Raw genomic sequence first — 21,121 nt, 5'->3', positions numbered from 1 at the left:
GGTGACCGTCTGCAGGGCTGCCCCGTGAGGCTTGAAAGATCCTGAGCACTGGCCAATTCTAGACGGCGTCGCAGCGGGTGACCTGGTTCAGGGGTCAGCTAATCATGGCCCGAGGGCCAAATCCAGCCTGCTGCTTGTTTGTGTTCAGACCATGAGCTAAGAGTGGTTTTTATCTTTTAAACGTATTATTTAAAACAAGTATAATATTATTTCATATGCAAAAATTATACCAAATTCACATTTCACTGTCCATAAAGTTGCATTGGAACACAGCCACACTCATTTATTTTGCAAGTGGTCTGTGGCTGTGTTAGCGCTGCAACAGCAGAGTTGGATGGTTGTGATAGAAACCGGATGATTTGTAAAGCCCAAAATATTGATCATCTGCCATTGACTGACCTCTTTTCCAGGTCAGAAAGACTGTAGGGCATGTTCTGACAGCTTTCTTGTTAGGAGGTTTTGTGGAGTAAGTTGGATCAGAGGAGATAGTTTATGGTAGTTCTCAGGCCTGGACCCCCGGGCCACAGTCTAGGCCTGTGGGCAACCCAAGGGCTTGGTAGTTTTCCCACAGCAAATTGCAAAATGCAGATCAGAGTACACAGGATGTGAAATTGCTGCCTGTAGATACTAGGCCTAGGGCCCACTCCTCTCCAGTAGTCTAGAGACTTGAGAGGCTGGGCACACACTCGCAAACACAGAGTCCTCCTACCCCCACAAATGCACGGCAGCTACTGGAAAGAAGCAGCTACTGGAAAAAGTGAGATAATTTATTCTAGCAAAATTTTTGAAATCTCTTAAATAGAAAGTATAGCTACAGTTATGTTCCTGTGATCATAAAAGTGATAAAAAAGGCCTTAGGTCACTGGAGATCCACACACCTCATTCTGAGAATGGTCTGTTCCCCCTCCCTGATGTGCACCAGCTCACATCATGCTGGTCAGTTTTTTCCAGTCACATGTCAGGGCAGGAGCCTCCTGGCCTAGTCTAGGATGGTGGCCACTGTCCTCCTTGACCATGTCTTAGTCAGTTTTGGGCTAAACAACTTCCCCTTTTCCTTCTTTTTAAGGCTTTTTTTTTTGGAGGTGCCATGCATTGAACTCAGGACCTCATACGTGGAAAGTGGGTGCTCAACTACTTGAGCTATATCCACTCCCCTAGGCTATTTATTTATTTACTTTTAAAAGATTTATTTTTTTATTTATCCCCACCCCCACCCCCACCCCACCCACTGAGTATTTGCATTTGCTGTCTGCTCTCTCTGTCTGTGTGTTGTGTGCTTGTCTTCTTTTTAGAAAGGCACTAGGAACCAAACCCAGGACTCCCATGTGGGAGGGAGGCACCCAATGGCTTGAGCCACCCCCACTCCCTGCTTGTTGTGTCTCTAATTGTGTTTCCTTGTTGGGTCTTTCCATTGTGTCATCTTGTTGCGGCATCTTGTTGTGGCAGCTCACTACACCAGTCCATTGCATCAGCTCACTGTCTTGCTTGTCTTTAGAAGGCACCAGGGCCAAACCCGGGAGCTCCCATGTGGTAGGCGGGTGCCCAACTGCTTGAGCCACGTCTGCTTCCCGGCTATTTATTTATTTATTTATTTATTTCTCTCCCCTCACCTGGGTTGTCTGTTCTCTGTGTCTGTTTGCTGGGTTTTCTTTGTCCACTTCTGTTGTTGTCAGCGGCACAGGAATTTGTGTTTCTCTTTGTTGCGTCATCTTGTTGTGTCAGCTCTCTGTGTATGCGGCACCATTCCTGGGCAGGCTGCACTTTCTTTCGCAATGGGCGGCTCTCCTTACGGGGTGCATTCCTTGTGCATTGGGCTCCCATATGCTGGGACACCCCTGCATGGCACGGCATTCCTTGTGCGCATCATCAGCACTGCGCATGGGCCAGCTCCACATGGGTCAAGGAGGCCTGGGGTTTGAACCGCGGACCTCCCATGTGGTAGATGGACACCCTAACTACTGGGCCAAGTCTGCCGCCTATTTATTTATTTTTATTTCTCTCCCCCCCCTCCAGTTGTCTGCTCTCTCTGTCCATTCGCTGTGTGTTTTTCTGTGCCCTCTTGTATTCTTGTCAGTGGCACCAGGAACCTGTGTCTCTTTTTGTTGTGTCATCTTGCTGCATCAGCTCTTGTGTGTGTGTGGTGCCATTCCTGGGCAGGATGCACTTTTTTCATGTGGGGCCACTCTCCTTATGGGGTGCACTCCTTGTGTGGGGGGCTCCCCTACACAGGGGACACCCCTGTATGGCAGGGCACTCCTTGCGCACATCAGCACTGCGCATGGGCCAGCTCACCACATGGGTCAGGAGGCCCTGGGTTTGAGCCTTGGACCTCCCATGTGGTCAGTAGATGCTCTATCCGTTGAGCCAAATCCGCTTCCCCGGCTATTTATTTTTGAATTGTTTGAGAATGAGTATTATGGCTATCATCTCTGAAGGTATTTTTTCAAGTTACCATGAATTCCATGTTTTTTTTTTTTAACTTAGTTTTTTTGTGTATATGCACCTTAGGCTCGAAAAATCCTGCGGGAACTGAAGCATCAGAAGCGCTGTAGGGAAGCAGCCACCACCATCGCAGCGTATTGGCACGGGACCCAGGTAGGCCAGAGCCCTGAGGACTGCCGGGGTGGGAATGACGTGCCATGGAGCAACAGACCCTCCTGTGCAGGGGCAGAAAATGCTTCACTGGCTTAAGCTACTGAGCACGCATTTGCCTCTCGCTCTTGCCAGCATTTTGGTGCGGGGTGGTGGCGGCACACGCTTTGGCGTTTACTGTTTGGTGGTGATCCGTGTCTTTCTTTTTCTTTCTCCATTGGGTACCAGCAGTTTTCCTTTCCTACCTTAAACTTTTCTGTAACTCCTTTTCAAATGCATCACAGGCGCGAAGGGAACTGAGACGGCTGAAGGAGGAGGCTAGGAATAAACATGCTATTGCAGTTATTTGGGCTTACTGGCTTGGATCTAAGGTACTTGATGCACACGTCCCATCACTCCATCCTGGAATTGCGCAGTAATGGAGCCTTAGCTCAAGTATATTAGAGGGTTTATGACAGTAGTTAATACCGACTCACACTGGTGCATGTCCTAGCAGCCAGATTTAATAAACCTGAAGGCGTTAGTGGCAGTAGCGCACGGAGGAAGCATATGCATGTGTAGGAGAAAAGACTAATTGCTTACTAATAGGGCAGTAGCATAGTTTTGTTTTTTAATTCTTAAGTATTGTGCATGTTTGAGTTCTTTCTTTTTTTTCCTAATGTCTGTTGGTGGTTTCTAAAGGTATTTTTCTGAGGGTGGTGGTTTGGGAATGTTAAAGGTTGTGCTCCAATCAGTCTTCCACAATCTGTTGACAATGGAAATGCCTTTAACGCATGCCTTAAAAAATTAACCCGTGAATGAAATTGTTCTTTTAGGCTCACTGTGGCAGCTATTGATTATTATAAAATATTGTGTATGAAAAGAATTATCATCTGTGATTTACCAGAAGACCATGTTCATGCAAAGCTAGCTATAATTGCCACTGAAGAATTCCAGGAATTTCAGCCTCAGCTGTTTGTTTTCAGAAACAAAGGCCCCCTGAAATACACTCGCTAATCCCCAGCCATAGTCATGGTCCCTGGAAACATTTCCCATACCCCAAGGGATGGGAATTTAGATATTTTTGTTACTTAGAAAAATCAAAGGTCATCTCTGCTAAAAATGTGTATTCCAGTTAGAAAGATAGTCATATATTTTTACATCTACCTTGTCAACGTTTTAAGCCCATCTTGTGAGAGAAATGAGAAAAGTCAGCTTTTGCCTGCATGAAGAACTTAGTTCGCCAGACACTAACCAGAGTTGTTCATTTGTGTTTTGCCTGAAAACCTGAAGAGCAATCTGGTTCCTTTAGTAAACTGAGGAAAGCCTGTCAGAGCAGAAGCAGAAGGGACTTGTCTAGTCAGTTATTTCTGGGAATTCTTCATTGAGTGAGCTCACTTCCCAGTCTCGGTACTATAATGTAAATTAAAAATCAATGCCAGTCTATTTTTCTTTTAAAATAGCATGGCTAAGATTAATTTTTCCCCAATATTAATTTTTTTCTGTGTCTGTAGGATCTATAGTAAGAAGACCTCTTTCATTTTTGATACTGTTAATTTGCCAAGATTAGTTTTTAAACATTATTTTCCTTTGTGTCTTGCATCAATATTCAGTATATTTCACTGTTTGGGGCCTTAGTTATTTGGTTTAACTTTTACACACTGCTTCTAATTTTTAAGCAGAAAGAAATTTTTTGAGGTTTTTTTGTTTGAACTTGAGATAAGCAACCTTTATTCCTCCTAGTTTTTTTAATGGTTGATCACAAGACTTGTCTTGTTACCTTTTCAAGTTAATGAACTCTAACAGGGATCTGCAGCCTCCTTAGCCCTGCATGCTGGCAGCAAAGCCTAGTCTACTGATAGCATTAGGTGCCACCCACAGTTCTAACGCTTTGATGCAGGAGTGAGTGTGGAGAAAGGAGAGAGATCAGGGGAGAAAAAGGGAAAGAATGGAAGCAAGAGAGAGTGAATGACCTCAGCTTCCACACAGATTACCCTCCTCTGGAACAGAATCTCATTCCACTGAAAATGAAGGGATTGCACCAGACCGGTGCTGGTTCTTTGGGTGTAAATGATTATGCACTGGTCCTCTATCATTCTGAAATCCTTGTTCATAAAATGGCTCTTCTGTTTGGCGGGGTATCTTTTTCTGGTCATTTATGCTTTCCGCATTTGGGCTGTCTCTTTTATTTACCATCTAAAACATTCTAGGCTCGAAGGGAATTGAAACGCTTGAAGGAGGAGGCTAGGCGTAAGCATGCAGTTGCTGTCATTTGGGCTTACTGGCTTGGACTGAAGGTACTTTCTCAACCACTTCTTTCTGTCCAGGGTGAACTCAATAAAGCCTAGCACCTACTAACACCGGGAAAACTATTGGTTATGCTTGCTAATGGTCTGCCAAGTCTTTTAGGATGACATCTTGCCTAATTTTGTTTCTTTTTGAGAATATACCTGTACAATACTATTTTCTGATTTTATTTTGGTGTAATTCTTTAAATAATAGTTTAAAATAATACAGTAATACCAACGAGGCTTACTTATGCAAGGTAGTTTGTTATCCAAGTTCTGTTTCGTGTTATCTTTATGAGTACAGTGATTTTTGTTATTCAAAACACGAGACAGGTTTTAATAGTTGAGCTAAAAACTGACCCACTGAAATGTTAGATTGTATAAATGGTAAAAGAATAATAATAAAGAAAAATCCATGAAACTACACTACACCAACAAGAAACCCTGAGTTAAACTAACATGGATTTTAATTAATAGTACAATTATGAAAGTGTGCTATTATCAATTATACCAAATGTTCCACACCAATGCAAGGTGGGGAGGTATATGGGAATCCTGTGTTTTGTGCATGATTGTTTTGTAAATCCACAACTTCTCTCATTAAATGCAAAACAAAAAAACAAAAGCAAAAACTAAAAACCTGACCCACGATTTACAGTGACCAGCCTCTGTCAGCCTCATCTGCTCCAATGATAGCTTCTGGAGTAGAGCTTTTCTCAAAGCAGCCAACGTTCTAATTATTCAGCAGAGAAACTAAAGTGTTTTGCATCAGTAAATTTACAGATTTTAGCGAACTGCAGTCAGTCATCAGTGGATCATTCTGGTTAAAGAGTACTTTAAATTTAAATGTCTTGTGATTTATTGCAAGGTTTACTTCAATAGCCTGCTTACTACTTTAAGACAAGGATATACATCTGTAGATATGGATTACGAGCCCTGGAAAACTTCTAGACTGACCTTTAAACAATATAAGGATTTTGTCTTCCTAATGTTCAGTAGCTAATCACAATCTGTATGCCATCCGTATTTCCTATTTGGAATAATTAAGCCCCTTTTTGATGCTATTCCTCTTCATTACTTTTAGTTTAATACTATAGCATTTGATCTTATTCTAAATATTTTAATATTATCTGAGAAACCATTGACCCTAAATCTGAAAAACCATTAGAAATAGCTCTAAACTCTGCTTTGAACAATCTGCATTTTTCACTGAAAGTTTAACCTATAAACTTTTAGCAAATTTTCCTTTTTGGTTATAGTAACTATTCATCAAGTAATTTTTGAACTAATTAAGGAGGAATTTAAATCTGAATGTTCTATGTGAATAATTTTGAACTAGTTCTATACTGTTTTTTTAAAAAGGTTGAACAGAACTAATATTTTATTCTATTTTTATTCTCATTTCTAATTTACTTTCTAATTTTCATAAGAGAAAGGAGAAAACAACACAGAGTGAATATTTTTCCTCTATTATGATTTCTACCAGTGATATCTGGGTTTAGTTGCAAATGATTTGAAAATATTTCTACATTAGGGGTATGCACTGGCAACCTGCAAACCAAATTCACAAATTCAGTTTGTAGATAAAGGTTGCTTTAGCTGAAATCATTTGGGTTTACCCTAGACATAACTGTCTCTCCTTTTTTTTCCAGTTTCCAACAAAACAAGTATTTTTAAATGATACCATTATTGTTGTTGTAAAATAAGATTAAACTCCTTTGAAGTCTAAGAATATAATCGCTTTGTGCTTTTTTCCAAAATAGAGTTATGTTGGTATGAATAGTTTTGCCCTTTGAAATCATATGATTCTTCATGTTGGAAATGATTACAAAGTTCAGTGGACCCATTTAGAACTCTCGGCACCTACAACGAACACCCGTTTTATTTGACAGCATGTTGAGACCAGGCTTTTGCTATATGCAACTGTATTTCAGGACAAATGACTTGTCTTGTGGCATATCAGAAAGCACATTGCAATGAGCTCAGTTATAATGAGGTTCAACTAAATATATCAGGACTCAGGAGTATATTTTTCAGGATGTGTTTTCATGTGAGCTCATTCTAACTTGTCTGCTTTCCTAAGCTATTATAATTTCAGGAGAGAAGTAAATGGAAGCCAATGCATAGGTACCATTTTTCTTCATCTTGTCCTTTCTAACCTTATGGTGTTTGTTTGAGATTTGAAATTTGTATGAATCTAACATCACCACGGCTACAGGAAAAATGATCATCAGCAACATAGAATATCATAAAAGGAAAAGCTGCCTATAGGGTGTGTGGCACCGTGCAATTAATCATTCCCAGGCGTAGAAAATGGGTCTGGGGTTCAAATGCCCAGAGGGAACAAGCAGGTTGCACAGATGAGGGGAGCAGCAGATGGAAGGTGGATTGGGAGCCCCGCACTCTAACAGTTTGGAACCCTCATGTTGCCCACAGCTACCCGCTCCCACCCAGCCTTTGTTTCATAGAATTGGGGATCACTTTTGATAGATCTTAAAGAATTTAAAAAGAAATATGCATCTGAATTCTTATGTGAGGTTGTTAATTTTTAAATATGCATGTAAAAACATTGATCTACAAACCGAATTTGGTTAGTTGCTAGCTTACAACCCATAATGTGGAAATATATTGAACATATGCAGTTAAACCCAGAAAGCTGAAGACAAAAAATAAAAGGTATACAATGTCTGAATTATTCAAACAGGTTAATATTTTGTTCAATGCTGACTCTCCCACTTTTATCTGGATAGTAGAAAATGTTTTAAATATTTTCCCTCAATTCCAAAATTTAACCCCATCATTCATTGATTCAGAAGACACCTCGTTTAGTTCCTGTTATGTGTTAGATATTAGGATACAAAGTAAACATTACAATGTAGCGAAGAAAAATATGTAAACAAAAACTATGATATGATGTTTTAAGTGCTAAGCTAGCAGTTAAGTATAAAGTTTGGTAGGAGTAGAGATAAGACAAAAATTAATGCAATTAACTGAGGGATAATGGTAGTTTAAAAGCTTCTTTTTACATCCTTATTTTTAGCCACATTCAGTTCTCAGTGTGCAATACTAAAGTCCTATCTTTATATGCAAGGCTTTTAGAAACTGCTGTTCAGACTTTTTGTCTTGCATTTTAATAACAGTTTGAAGGGAAAATTACCTTATATAATTTTTCTGAAGTATATGCCAAAGAGCTTTATCTATGCCTATAAAATGTTTATCATCAAATCATCAGCCTGCTTAAAAATTAATAAGAGGATTTAAAACATCAAAACTTTCTAGTATTATTACTTTACATTTCTTAATTTCTTTTTCTCTTAAGATCCACTGCCTGCGTATACTTCTATTATTTTATTACATCCATAAAGGACACTTGTAAATTTACTTGTTCCATATATTTGATCCTTAATGGAGGAGTATCATATTCATGGACAAATGCTTTGTATGTTAACCAGTATCATCTGCTGCTTCTTTTTAAAGGTACGTAGGGAATACAGAAAATTCTTCAGAGCCAATGCTGGAAAGAAAATTTATGAGTTTACGCTTCAGAGAATTGTAAGTAACTTTACGCTTGATATGTATGGCTAAATAGGATTATTGGATTAACTCCTTAATAGCATCAACTCAATAAAATATGACATTTTGTAATGATTAAATCATCATAACTGTCATACTGAGAGGAACCTTTTTATCAGCTTCCCCAAAATTCAAGAAGATTTGCATTCAGTTATTAATGGCCCATATATGATTAATAATAAAATCTTTATTTTATTTGACAGAGTGAGTCTGCTTTGGGGAAAGCAAACCTCAGAAAGCATGGGCCTTGCCCTGTTAACCTGCCCTGAACTGTGGCAGAGCAAGGTTGACAAACTAGATAGAGGGTAGAGGGTTGAGTGAGAGCAAGGGTGGATCCTGGGGTTCCTCTGTCTTTGAGCGGTGAAGAGTGCAAACTCTAGAGCCAGCCTGTTATGCCACATACTAGATTTGTGACCTTGAGCAAGTGACTTTAATTTCTGTGAGCCTCATTTCATCATCTGTTAAATGGGGATAATAAAAGTACAAAGTTTTAAGGACTAAAGCTGGCTAGATTCCACTAAAGACTGGTTTGTTTGATCATGGTATATGTAAAACAATGTATATTCTTGTGCATTTTACTAATGACATATTTTCTGTCAAACTCAACACAGGTACAAAAGTACTTCTTGGAAATGAAAAATAAGATGCCCTCCTTGTCTCCAATAGACAAGAATTGGCCCTCAAGACCTTACCTATTCTTGGATTCTACTCACAAGGAGCTAAAAAGGATTTTTCACCTATGGAGGGTAGAAAACATCTTGTTACATTTTTTCAGACTCCTTACTGTGTTTTTTGAGTGTTCAAGGAGTATTACATAGAAACAGATTTTTAATGCATTCTTCCTCTAGCCTCTAAGAGAATTGCTTAAGAACTTTAATATTTTTGAAGCATGCACAATACTTGGCTTTCTCTGAGAAATCCTGAAGCAGTTAGATATTCTCTATATGGGTGTGCTCTTGTCAGTGTTTGGAAAGAGTGCACAGTTGCATTGTCTTTCCCTTTCAGATTCCAGCTGCTCTCAAGTAGTTCAGTTCAGCTTTTTGTTTGTTTGTTTGTTCTTGTTATGGACCACATCTCAAGGAATACTACAGGAGATAGAAATAAATCATCAAATGTGAACCTCTCCACATGTAGTTAAATCCTACAAATTGTATGAGTTTACTTTGTAAGATTTATTAAAAGGACACACACATAGATGTAAACACACACTTTTGACAGACTGGGGAAAAAGGGCTTTAGAGTCCCCAAAAGATGTTACAATTGCCTCTACTTGAATTAAAGGGAGGCTGAAAATCTGTTTTGTGTTGCCTTCTATATTAACTCAGCCAATGTTATATAAGAGCACAGAAATAAATAAATAATTTTTTAAAAATTAATGTGATTTTTAAAAAAAATAAATAAATAATTAAAAAAAAAAAAGGCACAGTTTGTAAATTAGTTTTCTCATAGAAAGGTAAACCAGGCTGTCAGCCCAGTGTGGGACACATAGCATAATTGTATGGACTTCATTTTAGTAACTTAATCAGTTGATAAGATGGAGTGTTAAATATATACAGTTATTGGATTAACCAATTGGAGGCCTCATAGTAGTAAATAAATGATCAATAGATACGTCCTCTGGAGGCTTTTCCCTGCCTAGCAGTGTGGGCATGCTCCTTATATCAGAATCACATATGTATACAGTGACGTTATCACTAATTAGTGTAATGAATGGTACCAGCACAATATACAGAAATAAATCCTGAGTTCTGTTCGGTAATTTGGTGAGTCGGCTTGGTGAGATTTACCTGCCTTGCCTTTTGAAAGGGTGACAGTTGTTATTTGGTCAAGTTTCAAGGATACTAAGGAATTCTCTAAGTCTGACATAAAAACTTCCGGAAATAACATCGGGGAGCTGCTAATGTCTGGGGTCCACTCTGCCCCTGCTGTCCCCTGACTCCCGAATCCCACCCTTTCTTCCCTTGAATTGAGGGTGGGGAAGAGAGGACTGCTTATTCCTGAAGGTAGCCTTTCCATGGAAAAGGGTGGGCAGCAGTGCTAACATCCCTTTATACAGTTATTCCAGTGGTTCTCAGCCACACCTCTACTGAATTTGTGGGAGACCTCTAAAATCAGCTGGTCCTACCTCACCCATAACTCACATCTCCTTACGGGGCAGTCTCAGAGCTGTGTGAGGGGAGAACTCACACTGTCCACATTGCAAAATAGGGTAGGGGGAATTTGGAGCCTTTTTTTTTTTTTTTCAAATGACAGATCATAATGCATTTGTGGGTCCTGAAATTAATTGAGTTGATTATGGCCAGCATTTTAAAATGAAATACATGTGTACAGAATAGAAAGTAGCAAATAACCACATGTAGAAAGGAGAAGCATTGTTTTGTGACGCTTTTGTCATTTGTGTGTGTACATGTATGCACTGGGTTGCGATATCCAATATTTTTCTTGCTGTATATTGCTATTAAAAAGTGTGACAGCCATAGAACTAGAGGATCTCTGAGGACTGATATTAGAGGCGGAGGACATGGTCCTCCTTGCAGGGCCTGTCGCAGGCTTTTTTTTTTTTTTAAGATTTATTTATTTTTATTCATTTCTCTCCCCTTCCCCCCTTCCCCTGCCAGTTGTTTTGCTTTGTCCATTCGCTGTGTGTTCTGTGTCTGCTTATATTCTTGTCAGTGGCACTGGGAATCTGTGTGTCTTTTCATTGCATCATCTTGTTGTGTCAGCTCTCTGTGTGTGCAGCACCACCCCTGGGCAGGCTGCACTTTTTCTTGCGGGGGGTGTCTCTCCTTACAGGGTGCACTCCTTGTGCGTGGGGCTCCCTTACATGGGGGACACCCCTGCATGGCACAGCACTCCTTGCGTGCATCCGCACCGGACGTGGGCCAGCTCACCACATGGGTAAGGAGGCCCTGGGTTTGAACCCTGGACCTCCCATGTGGTAGGCGGACACCCTATCTCTTGAGCCGAATCTGCTTCCCTGTGGCAGGCTTTTAGAAGTGAAGGTGCATCCCAAGTTTAATAAAGTAAAAATGTTTCATCATTCCTCTTTTGGACTTGGAAATGGATGCTTTATACATATTCACTCTTCGTCTTGTTGCTGTTAAATTGGCTTAGCATATCTAAGAATAAGTAATTTATTTAAATAAATGACTTATTTTTTCTTCCCATATCTTTAAGTGCAAAAAATACAGGGACCAGTTCACAGACCAACAGAAACTTATTTATGAAGAGAAACTAGAAGCCAGTGAACTCTTCAAAGACAAGAAGGCTTTATACCCATCTAGGTATGGTGGCTTTGTTTTACCCATAAAAGCCAATATTTTACAAGTTTCTCAAATATATTTATAGGTATTTTTAGTAGAGTTTGATACAGTAATATGTGATTTTTAATTTTGTGAATTATTTTATAGTGACCTGCGTGTGAATATACACATAAACACATTTAAGCAATGGTTCCATAGCACACGTAAATGAAATGAGGTTGCTTTGATTCCTTTTGTTCCACTGGCATGAGCTTGAACACTAAATCATTAGAAGTTGTCATTTAAAGTAAAAATTGTATAGGCTATAATAAATTTACATGGTGAATTCTGGTTAGTTTTCTGGGGAGTTTACCGTTGGCAGTATCCTGTAACCACTGTTCCATCCTTCCTGCTCTATAAAACCAGGCCAGAACCTCATTTGTAAGATAAATGAAAAGAGTAAACCAGTTTGTGACTTTCTGAGTGTTTCCTAAGCACTCGTCCGTGGTGCTCTTTGGTCTGCTAACTCATTGGACATGACTTCAGTGGCCTGTGCCCCAAGTTCATTTCTCTTACTGTGGATACTGTGACCTCAAAAAAAGAAGGAACACCAGTGAAGTCCTTGGTAAAGACTGCTTATGTGAATTTTCTTACATCCCTTAAGTTCAGCATTTTCCCCCAGAATCCCTGTTCCTTTTCCATCTGATGTTTACAAAAAAAGCATATTGTACAATTTCAAGCCAAATGTACAGCAGTGTTTAGTATCTCCCAAAGAATGGCATAGAAATAAAAATGGATTATATGCTAATATAATTATACATATTACGTTGTGTTTATAGTCTCTCTGTCCTTATGCACATTTGAAAACACTTCCTTTTAAAGGATTACACGAACATACTTAATGTTCATGCATATGTTAGGCGCAGTTCGTTTAAATATTTTAAATTACTCGGCTTCCTCAGTTATTAGCTAGATTTGACTGCTCGAAGTGGCATATACTCCCCTAGGTCAATCACAGTGACAAAATCCAAAGTTCTTCACATGCTGCTGCTATATAAAGCGTATTAAACAATAGTCTGTATGCCTTTTTTAGCAACTAATTTTTGTCAACTTTTTCTTTATACATTATTAAATTAGAGAGTGACCTTTCTAATTAGCATTTCCTGGAAATGACTCTTCAGAAAATGGAGGAAGAAAAATCCATTTTTGAGGAAACAAAAGTCTCTTAGCCCTTTTTATTATTAAAAAAAACATTTGAATATGAACACCAGTAACAACAAAGTTAACTTCAAGCCCAGTTCTTTTTGGGTAGTTTTATCAGGGATGATAGTATGCTAACCCTACAGCAGGGAGAGAAGTGGAATAATTTAGCCTCCCACCACTTTGTAAAGGGGCCGCCCTTATGGGACTTGGCCTTCTATGTCATGGGAACTGAGTAAAACTGACCACCTACATGGATTTTTCTTTCCTGCCCACAACTCAAGCATTTAAAGTTGTATTTTCAAATTACCAAAACTTTATAGCTCAAAAGGAAGCTTTTAGAGCCCTCTAAGCAACAGATTTTTCTTGGTGTTTTTGAAGAAGCTGCTCTGAACTGGTTGCCCCACCAGTCTTTAGGGACTTTGGTTTCTTGGTGACTGTGCCTCTAACAAGAATTAGTTCATTTGAAGAAAACTGCTCTGATTTGAATCATTAGGTTGACCTATTCTGTCCGTTTGGAGGCACTTCTTAGAATGATATATTTGATTTTTCTTTCTTGTCTTGCTTATTTATAGCCTTAGTTACTTTATATAAGGGCCCTATAGTTTTCTTCTAAATGGGTTGCTTTAGATTCATTCTTCCCCATAATACCTATTGATTTCATTGATTCTCTACAGGAAAAATAAATTTATATTTGGAGCAGGTGACCTTTATTATTTATGCTCTTTCTTTCATTGCCACACATTGTTTAAAGGTATTAATAAGGCTTCTGTGGGCAGCTGTCAACCATATTCACAGATTTGAAGGAATTGCCAGTTCCTCTTCATGATGCCATACACTTGAGTCTTAGCTGTAGGTCTTGTGAGCTTTTTCCATCCTGATTGTTCCATGTGGTAAGATATTTATAAAAACCCTACCAAATGCCATGATCACATCAAAAAAACATTTGAAAATAAGCTTATGGTTCCATTGCCAACTTATATTTAGGTCAGGTACAAGTTTAATGTGTAAAATATATAAAATAAATTAAAATAAGTAGTTAGACATTCCATAGAACTGACTGATCTCTTACCTTTTTCCCATAGTACTTCCATTTGAAATCTTTTCTAATGTGCAGGATTTTTTTTTCCTTTAGTGTTGGGCAACCATTCCAGGGGGCTTACCTGGAAATCAACAAAAACCCCAAATATAAGAAACTCAAAGATGCCATTGAAGAAAAGATCATTATTGCTGAAGTTGTGAACAAAATTAACCGTGCTAATGGAAAGGTAAAACTCCTAACCCTGAAGACTGATGAGAAGTGCTTATCAGTTGGGATAGTCATCCTTAATTTTCTGAATGTTAAAAATTTCATTTCATATTCCTTAGTAACTGAAAAGGAGCTATTTGCCTTTTTTTTTTTTTTTTCAGCTTAGGTAGAATTTAGCTAGTTCTTTGAAATTTTTATGAATTAGAATGTATTATCTATGTTATTTAGTGTGTTCTTGGTTTACATAATTATGAATTCTGAAAGATTTTGGAATAAAGTGTGCATTTCTGCACGTAACTAATGCTTTAAATCATGGAGCATTTTAGGATATGTTTTAGTTTCCTTCTGCCAAATCAAATCCATGCAATCATTTGGCTTAAACAATGGGAATTTATTGGCTCGCAGTTTTGAGGCTAGGAGAAATTCAAAATTATGAACATCAGGGTGGTACTTTCTCCCAGAAGACTGTGGTGTTCTAGGGCTGGCTGCTGGTGACCCTTGGTCCTTGGCTTTTCTGTCACTTGGCACCACACCTGGTGGCCTCTCCTGGCTTCTTTCTCTTCCATATTCCATTGACTTTCAGGTTCTGGCTGCTCTCTTTGTGGCTTTCACTCTTGTTTATAAACTCTCCAGTAATCCAGATTAAAGTTCAATCTGACTGAATGGGACCATAGTTTACCTGAAGTAAAATCTTGAAGAGATCTTACTTACAATAGGTCCACACCCACCAGAAAGCAGACCAAGACCAGGAACATCCCCAAACTGGGATCACAATTCAGTCTACCACAGGGTAATTTTGAGTCACTCAGTTTCCATGTTTTTTTGGTTTTGTTTTGTTCTGTTTTAGAGTACTTCCCGGATTTTCCTCTTAACAAATAATAATCTCCTTCTTGCTGATCAAAAGTCTGGACAGATCAAGTCGGAAGTTCCCCTGGTAGATGTGACCAAGGTATCAATGAGCTCACAAAATGATGGCTTCTTTGCCATCCACCTCAAAGAGGTAAAGGATCAACTATTGACTTGACCATTTGAAAGATTTCTGCATCTTTCCAATCTCACAACCACTGATTTAATTTTTTTTACATCTGACTTATTCTATTACCTGAAACTTATTTATCCTCCTCACTGATTATGTTAACCCATATGTAAAATCAAAGCTTGGGTTTTTCAATAATTGAATAAGGTTAATCACTTTTATTGACTTGTTTATTGGGCTTTCTGTTTCACCAAGGAGCTTTTTGCACCTACCAGGATGAGCCATGTGTGTTATTTTTTAGTCTAATGCATGGAATATTTGTGTTTTAAAATTATACTTCCTCCTGTTATTTCTCCTGTGTAGCAACTCAGTAAGTATTTTCTGGTTTATCTTTAATTTGAAGTTTTATTAAAGAATGTGCAATTACAATAAAACAACTGCCTAACAATCTATGCCTAAAGGTTTTTGAATATTCTGTGTCTTTAGTTTAATAATCAGGACCTCCTGACTTGAATGGAGTAGTCAAGAGTGGAGGCTCTGGAGTTGGACTTTGGCCAAGTCATTTAACTCTTGCTATGTGTACTTTATTTTCCTAATAATTAAAGTAGGGATAGCAATAGAACCTACTTAATAGTGTTATGAGGATTAAATGACAAACTATCTGTAAAATGCTTAACACAGTACCTGTCACCCTGTAGTCATTGAATAAAAAAAAGTCAGCAAATTTTAGTCATATTTAGGTACATGCATTCAGCTGATAGTGCCACTATCTAGCTGCTTCCAAACTTAGGAAAGCCTTACAAACTTATCTCAGTCTGTTTCCCCCACTGTGGAGCCTAAGGTAAAGGGGACATATTTGATCCCAGAGCAGTGATTCTCAAACCAGATTACACATTAAGACAATTTGGGGGAAGGGGGGTAGGATTAGAGAGGTGGAGAGATAATTTCTCTCCCAGAAAAAGTCCTAAGGGAGACTGTCTGGAGGGCTGCCCTGGAGGACACCAGGGGAAGGCAAGACAGCACCCAGAAGAGTGAAGGGGAGAGTCTCATGGAAAAATCCCATGAGTGGGAAAAATCCCATGAGTGGAGCTGCAAGAGCAGCGGCGGTGCCCCTCCCCCCACCTACAGAGCAAATAGCAGCCTGCGACTGTAGCAGCTGTGGAGTGCAGTGGCTGCAGACTAAGGAGGTTGCAGGGATCCTCTTCCCTAAGAAAGGGGAGAGGGAAGGACACAGCCTTCAGCAAATTCAGCTTTTGGCCAGCTAACTTGGTCTGCCGCATTGGAGAGGTTGCACACTTCCGGGTCGGGTGGGGCTGTGACATTGTTTACACTGAGCTGGCAGGGAGCTAAAGATAATTTGCCTTCTCAAACACCCTCCCTGCTGCCCCAGACTGGTTGCGGAAGAGGCAGAGGGAGGGAGGATCCAAGCCAGCCAAGGGAGGAGAATAGCTTCTGAGAAAGTTTGTATGCCGAGACTTGGCCAGCCCTGAGGACATTGTTTCTGCACCACCCACTGTGGAGTTACAGTGAATGTATTCCCCCCTAGCACCTGGGGTCTGTGCTAAGAGGTCTGTGAGAGAGCGCCATCTTCTGGCAGAGGCGAAAAGTGCAGGAAAAGGGAAAATAAGAGGTAAGCAGGTAGCCTTACTCCCCCACTCTCCAAAGCCCTTGGAAACTGGCCCACAACCCATTATTGGATCCTTAGCCCAGGCATGAGCAGTTAAACGGGCAATCCTAAATATCTAGAACAAGTTGAACAAAGTGTCAAAGAACAGTGGTAACACACAGCTACTTATCAGTAATTTCCTAGGCAAGAGAGAGAAATTGAACATCAGAGTAAACTCAGCATCAGAATCAGATGCCTAGACATCAACAAAAAATTACAAGCCGGGAAACGGACTTTGGCCCAGTGGTTAGGGCGTCCGTCTACCACATGGGAGGTCCGCGGTTCAAGCCCCGGGCCCCCTTGACCCGTGTGGAGCTGGCCCATGCGCAGTGCTGATGCGAGCAAGGAGTGCCGTGCTACACACAGGGGTGTCCCCCGCGTAGGGGAGCCCCACGCGCAAGGAGTGCACCCATAAGGAGAGCCGCCCAGTGCGAAGGAGGGAGCAGCCTGCTGAGGAATGGCGCCGCCCACACTTCCCGTGCCGCTGACGATAACAGAAGCGGACAAAGAAACAAGACGCAGCAAAAAGACACAGAAAACAGACAACCGGGGGAGGGGAGGGGAATTAAATAAATAAAAATAAATCTTAAAAAAAAAAAAATTACAAGCCATACAAAAGAAAAAAAAAGGAAAATAAGATTCAGGCCAAGGAATAAATCAAAGCTCCAGATAAGACTCAGTACTTGAAATAGCTAATCAGTGAGGTTCATACAAATCTCATTAATCACATAATGGAGTTGAAGGAGAACATAGCTAAAGAAATAAAGGACATTAAGAAGACACTGAAGGAAGTGGATGTGGTTCAAGTGATTGAGCTCCTGCCTACCACATGGGAGGGTTCAGGTTCGGTTCCTGGTGCCTCTTAAAGAGGACAAGCAAGATAGCGAACTGACACAACTGGCAGGTGTGACGAGCTGACGCAACAGTAGACAGGAGAAAAATAAGAGAGACACGACAAAGCACGGAGAGGAGTTGGCTCAAGTGATTAGTCGCTCCCCATGGGGAGGTCCTGGGTTCTGTTACCAGTGCCTCCTGAAAAGACCAGCACGCAACAGACACAGCAAATGCAAACAGCGAGGGGGTGGGGAGAAATAAATAAATTAGTCTTTTTAAAAAAAGACACTGAGCATAAAGAAAAATTTGAATCATGGATAAGAAAAAAAATCAGCTTATGGGAATGAAAGACACAATAAGTAAAGTTAAGAATATAGTAGAGGCTCACAACAGCAGATTTGAAATCATTGAAAAAGAATCAGTGACATAGAAAAACTGAAATTGAAGAGAGAGAAGAACAGAGAGAAAGGAATGGAAAAAATTGATCAGGGACTCAGGGAGCTGAATGATAACACGAAGCGCACCAACATACGTTTTGTAGGAGTTCCAGAAAGAGACAAGAAAGGAAAAGGGGCAGAGAGAGTTTTCAAGGAAATAATGGCCAGAAGTTGCCCAACTCTCATGAAAGACATGAATGTACATGTCCAGGAAGCATAACATATTCCAATTAGAATAATTCCAAATAGACCTACTTCAAGACATTCTGAAAGCAGTGAGGGAAAAGCAAAACATCACATACAAGGGATGTCCAGTAAGACTTACAGATTTCTCTTCAGAAACCATGGAGACAAGAAGGCAGTGTTATAATTAAAGTACTGAAACAAAAATCACTAGACAAGAATTCTTTATCCATCAAAACTGTCCTTCAAATATGATGATGAGATAAACAGAACTAAGAGAGTTTGTAAGTAAGAATCCAGTTCTACGGGAAACTCTAAAGGGAGTTCTGCAGACAGAAAAGAAAAGAGAAGAGAGGGACTTGGAGGAGAGTATAAAAGTGAAGACTATCAGAAAGGGTAATCAAAAAGGTAAAATGATGGACAAAAATAAGATAAGACATAGGAAAGCCCAAGGATAAAATGGCTAAAATAAGTAATGCCTTTTCAGTAATAACATTAAATGTTAATGGATTAGACTCTCCAAAAGATATAGGCTCTTAGGGGAACAAATGTGGTGCAAGCAGTTGAGCAGCCGCCTCCCATATGAGAGTTCCCAGGTTTGGTTCCTGGTGCCTCCTGGAAAAACAAACAACAAGCAAAATAAGCAAAAAGGCCAACTTAGGGAAACATGTGTGGCTCAGTGGTTGAGTTCCAGCTTTCCATATTTGAGGTCCTGGGTTGAATGCCCAGTTCTTGGTACCTAGAAAAAAAAAAGATGTAGGCTCTACCTTATGCCTCCTCTGGGTCTCTTTGCCTCCTTATAGTCATTCAAGCCTTAGCTCAAATGTCAACTCCTTAGTAGGGCTCCCCTACCACCCTATGCCCTCAGAGAGTCTCTGTCATATCAGTCTACTATGTTTTCATTATAGAACTTACCTAATATTTTCCTGCTTATTTAATGTCTCCCTCATCAGAAAGAAAACTTGGGGCTCTGTAGGTCTTATTCACTATTACATTCCAACATCCTAGAACAGACCTTGGCCATAGTAGGTACTCAAGAAAGATGTTGAATGAATTAATGAATGATTGCATGCACATTTGTTTGGCATTGATCATGTGTACTTGCTGTGCTAACTCAACACCAAAAATTATTATGAGAATATGGAAAGTTAGGCCTCATTCAAATTCACCCATTTCTTGTTTCTTACCTTTTTGTTTTTGTTGTTTTATATCACTGTACCAGATATAATTTTATTTGCTTCAGTAAATTTTTTTCAAATTGTGCATTCAGTTGAAGCCATTGCTACTCAAAGCCTGGTCCATGGAACAGTGCTTGTCTATGAACAGTTTGTTACTGGCCTGTGACTAAATGTAGAAAATGAGAGAAAAATTTAGAAATGCTTTTAAAAAGTTTACAGTAATTTTATGTTTTTTGAATGGATTAATAAAAAATTAGAACTTATTTTTAAAAAAGATATAGACTGACAAATTGGATAAGAAAACATGAGTCATGCATAAGCTACCTACAGGAGACTCACCTTAGACCCAAGGTTACAAATAAACTGAAAGATAAGGTTAGAAAAAGATATTCCATGCAAATACCAACCAAAAGAGAGTGTGGGTAGCTGTACTGGTATAGACAAAACAGACTTAAAATGCAAAACCATGGTAAGAGATATAGAAGGCCATTATATATTAATAAAATGGACAATTTGCCAGGAAGAACATGTCATAAATACCTACGTACCTAACCAGAGTACCCCAAAATATATGAGTCAAACTCTGGCAAATCTGAAAGGAGAAATAGACGTCTCTACACTATTAGTTGGAGACTTCAACATGCCACTGACATCAATAGTTAGAACAAGTAGAAGATCAACAAGGAAACAGAACTTGAACAATATAAGCGAGCTGGAATGATGGACATATACAGAACATTGCACTCCATGTCCGTAGGTAATACATTCTTCTCAAGTATTCATGGATCTTTCTATAGGATAGACCACATGTTGGGCCACAAGACAGCTCTCAATAAATTTAAGATTGAAATTATACAAAGCACCTTCTCTGGTCATAATGGAATGAAGCCGGAAATCATTAATCAGTGGGAAAGGAGGAGATTTGCAAATATATGGAGGTTAAACAGCACATTCCTAAGCAATCAGTGGGTCAAGGAAGAAATTGCAAGAGAAATTAGAAGATATCCTGAAGAGAATGAAAATGAGAGCACAGCTTATCAAAACTTATGCAATACAGCAAACTCATCCCAAATCAAGCAGAAAGAAAGAAATAAAGATTAGAGCAAAAATAATGAAATTGAGGGGGGTTAAATGATAGAAGAAATCAACAAAGCCAAAAGCTCGTTCTAAGAAAATAAACAAAATCAACAAAGCCTTAGCAAAACTAACAAAGAAAAAAAAAGATGGAAGTAAATAAAGTCAGGAATTAAAGGGAAGACATGATGACTGATTCTAAAAGGAATCATAAGAGGATATTATGAGAAACTGTATGCCAACAAATTAGACAACCTAGATGAAATGGACAAATTACTAGAAATGTACAAACAACCTACCTTGACTTTACAAGAAATACAGGAACTCAGCAAATTCATCACAAGCAAAGAGATTGAATCAGTCATCAAAAATCTCCCAACAAAGAAAAGCAGGACCAGATGGCTTCATGGGTGAAGTCTACCAAGCATTTGGAGAAGAATTAATACCAATCCTGTTTAAATTCTTCCAAAAATTTGAAGAGGGAAAATTACCCAGCACATTTTATGAAGCCAGCATCACCTTAATACCAAACCCAGATCAGGACACTTAGAAAAGAAAATTACAGACCAATCTCTCTAATGAACATAGATGCAAAAATTTTCATCAAAATATTTGCAAACTGAATCCAACAGCATGTAAAAAGAATTATA

General features: G+C 39.3%; 1 protein-coding gene across 7 annotated transcripts in view; it reads left to right on the top strand.

Moving 5' to 3' along the window:
* The window catches only part of MYO1B (myosin IB), a 205,971-nt gene that overhangs the window by 170,075 nt on the left and 14,775 nt on the right, over nt 1–21,121 (top strand). For 3 of the 7 annotated variants that reach the window (XM_023592571.2, XM_023592570.3, XM_023592572.3), the window contains 8 exons: nt 2,509–2,595; nt 2,877–2,963; nt 4,782–4,868; nt 8,337–8,411; nt 9,044–9,178; nt 11,610–11,716; nt 14,010–14,142; nt 14,971–15,123. In XM_023592571.2, coding sequence (XP_023448339.1) covers nt 2,509–2,595; nt 2,877–2,963; nt 4,782–4,868; nt 8,337–8,411; nt 9,044–9,178; nt 11,610–11,716; nt 14,010–14,142; nt 14,971–15,123 — 864 coding nt within the window. The remainder of the gene's footprint in view (nt 1–2,508; nt 2,596–2,876; nt 2,964–4,781; nt 4,869–8,336; nt 8,412–9,043; nt 9,179–11,609; nt 11,717–14,009; nt 14,143–14,970; nt 15,124–21,121) is intronic. The other 4 variants (XM_058300481.1, XM_058300482.2, XM_058300483.2 and 1 more) reach the window with 2 other exon arrangements.

Source organism: Dasypus novemcinctus, chromosome 7 (genome assembly GCF_030445035.2).
Source record: "Dasypus novemcinctus isolate mDasNov1 chromosome 7, mDasNov1.1.hap2, whole genome shotgun sequence".
Lineage (NCBI taxonomy): Eukaryota > Metazoa > Chordata > Mammalia > Cingulata > Dasypodidae > Dasypus > Dasypus novemcinctus.
Note: the sequence above shows the minus strand (reverse complement) of the source record. Positions and strands in the feature narration are given on the sequence as shown.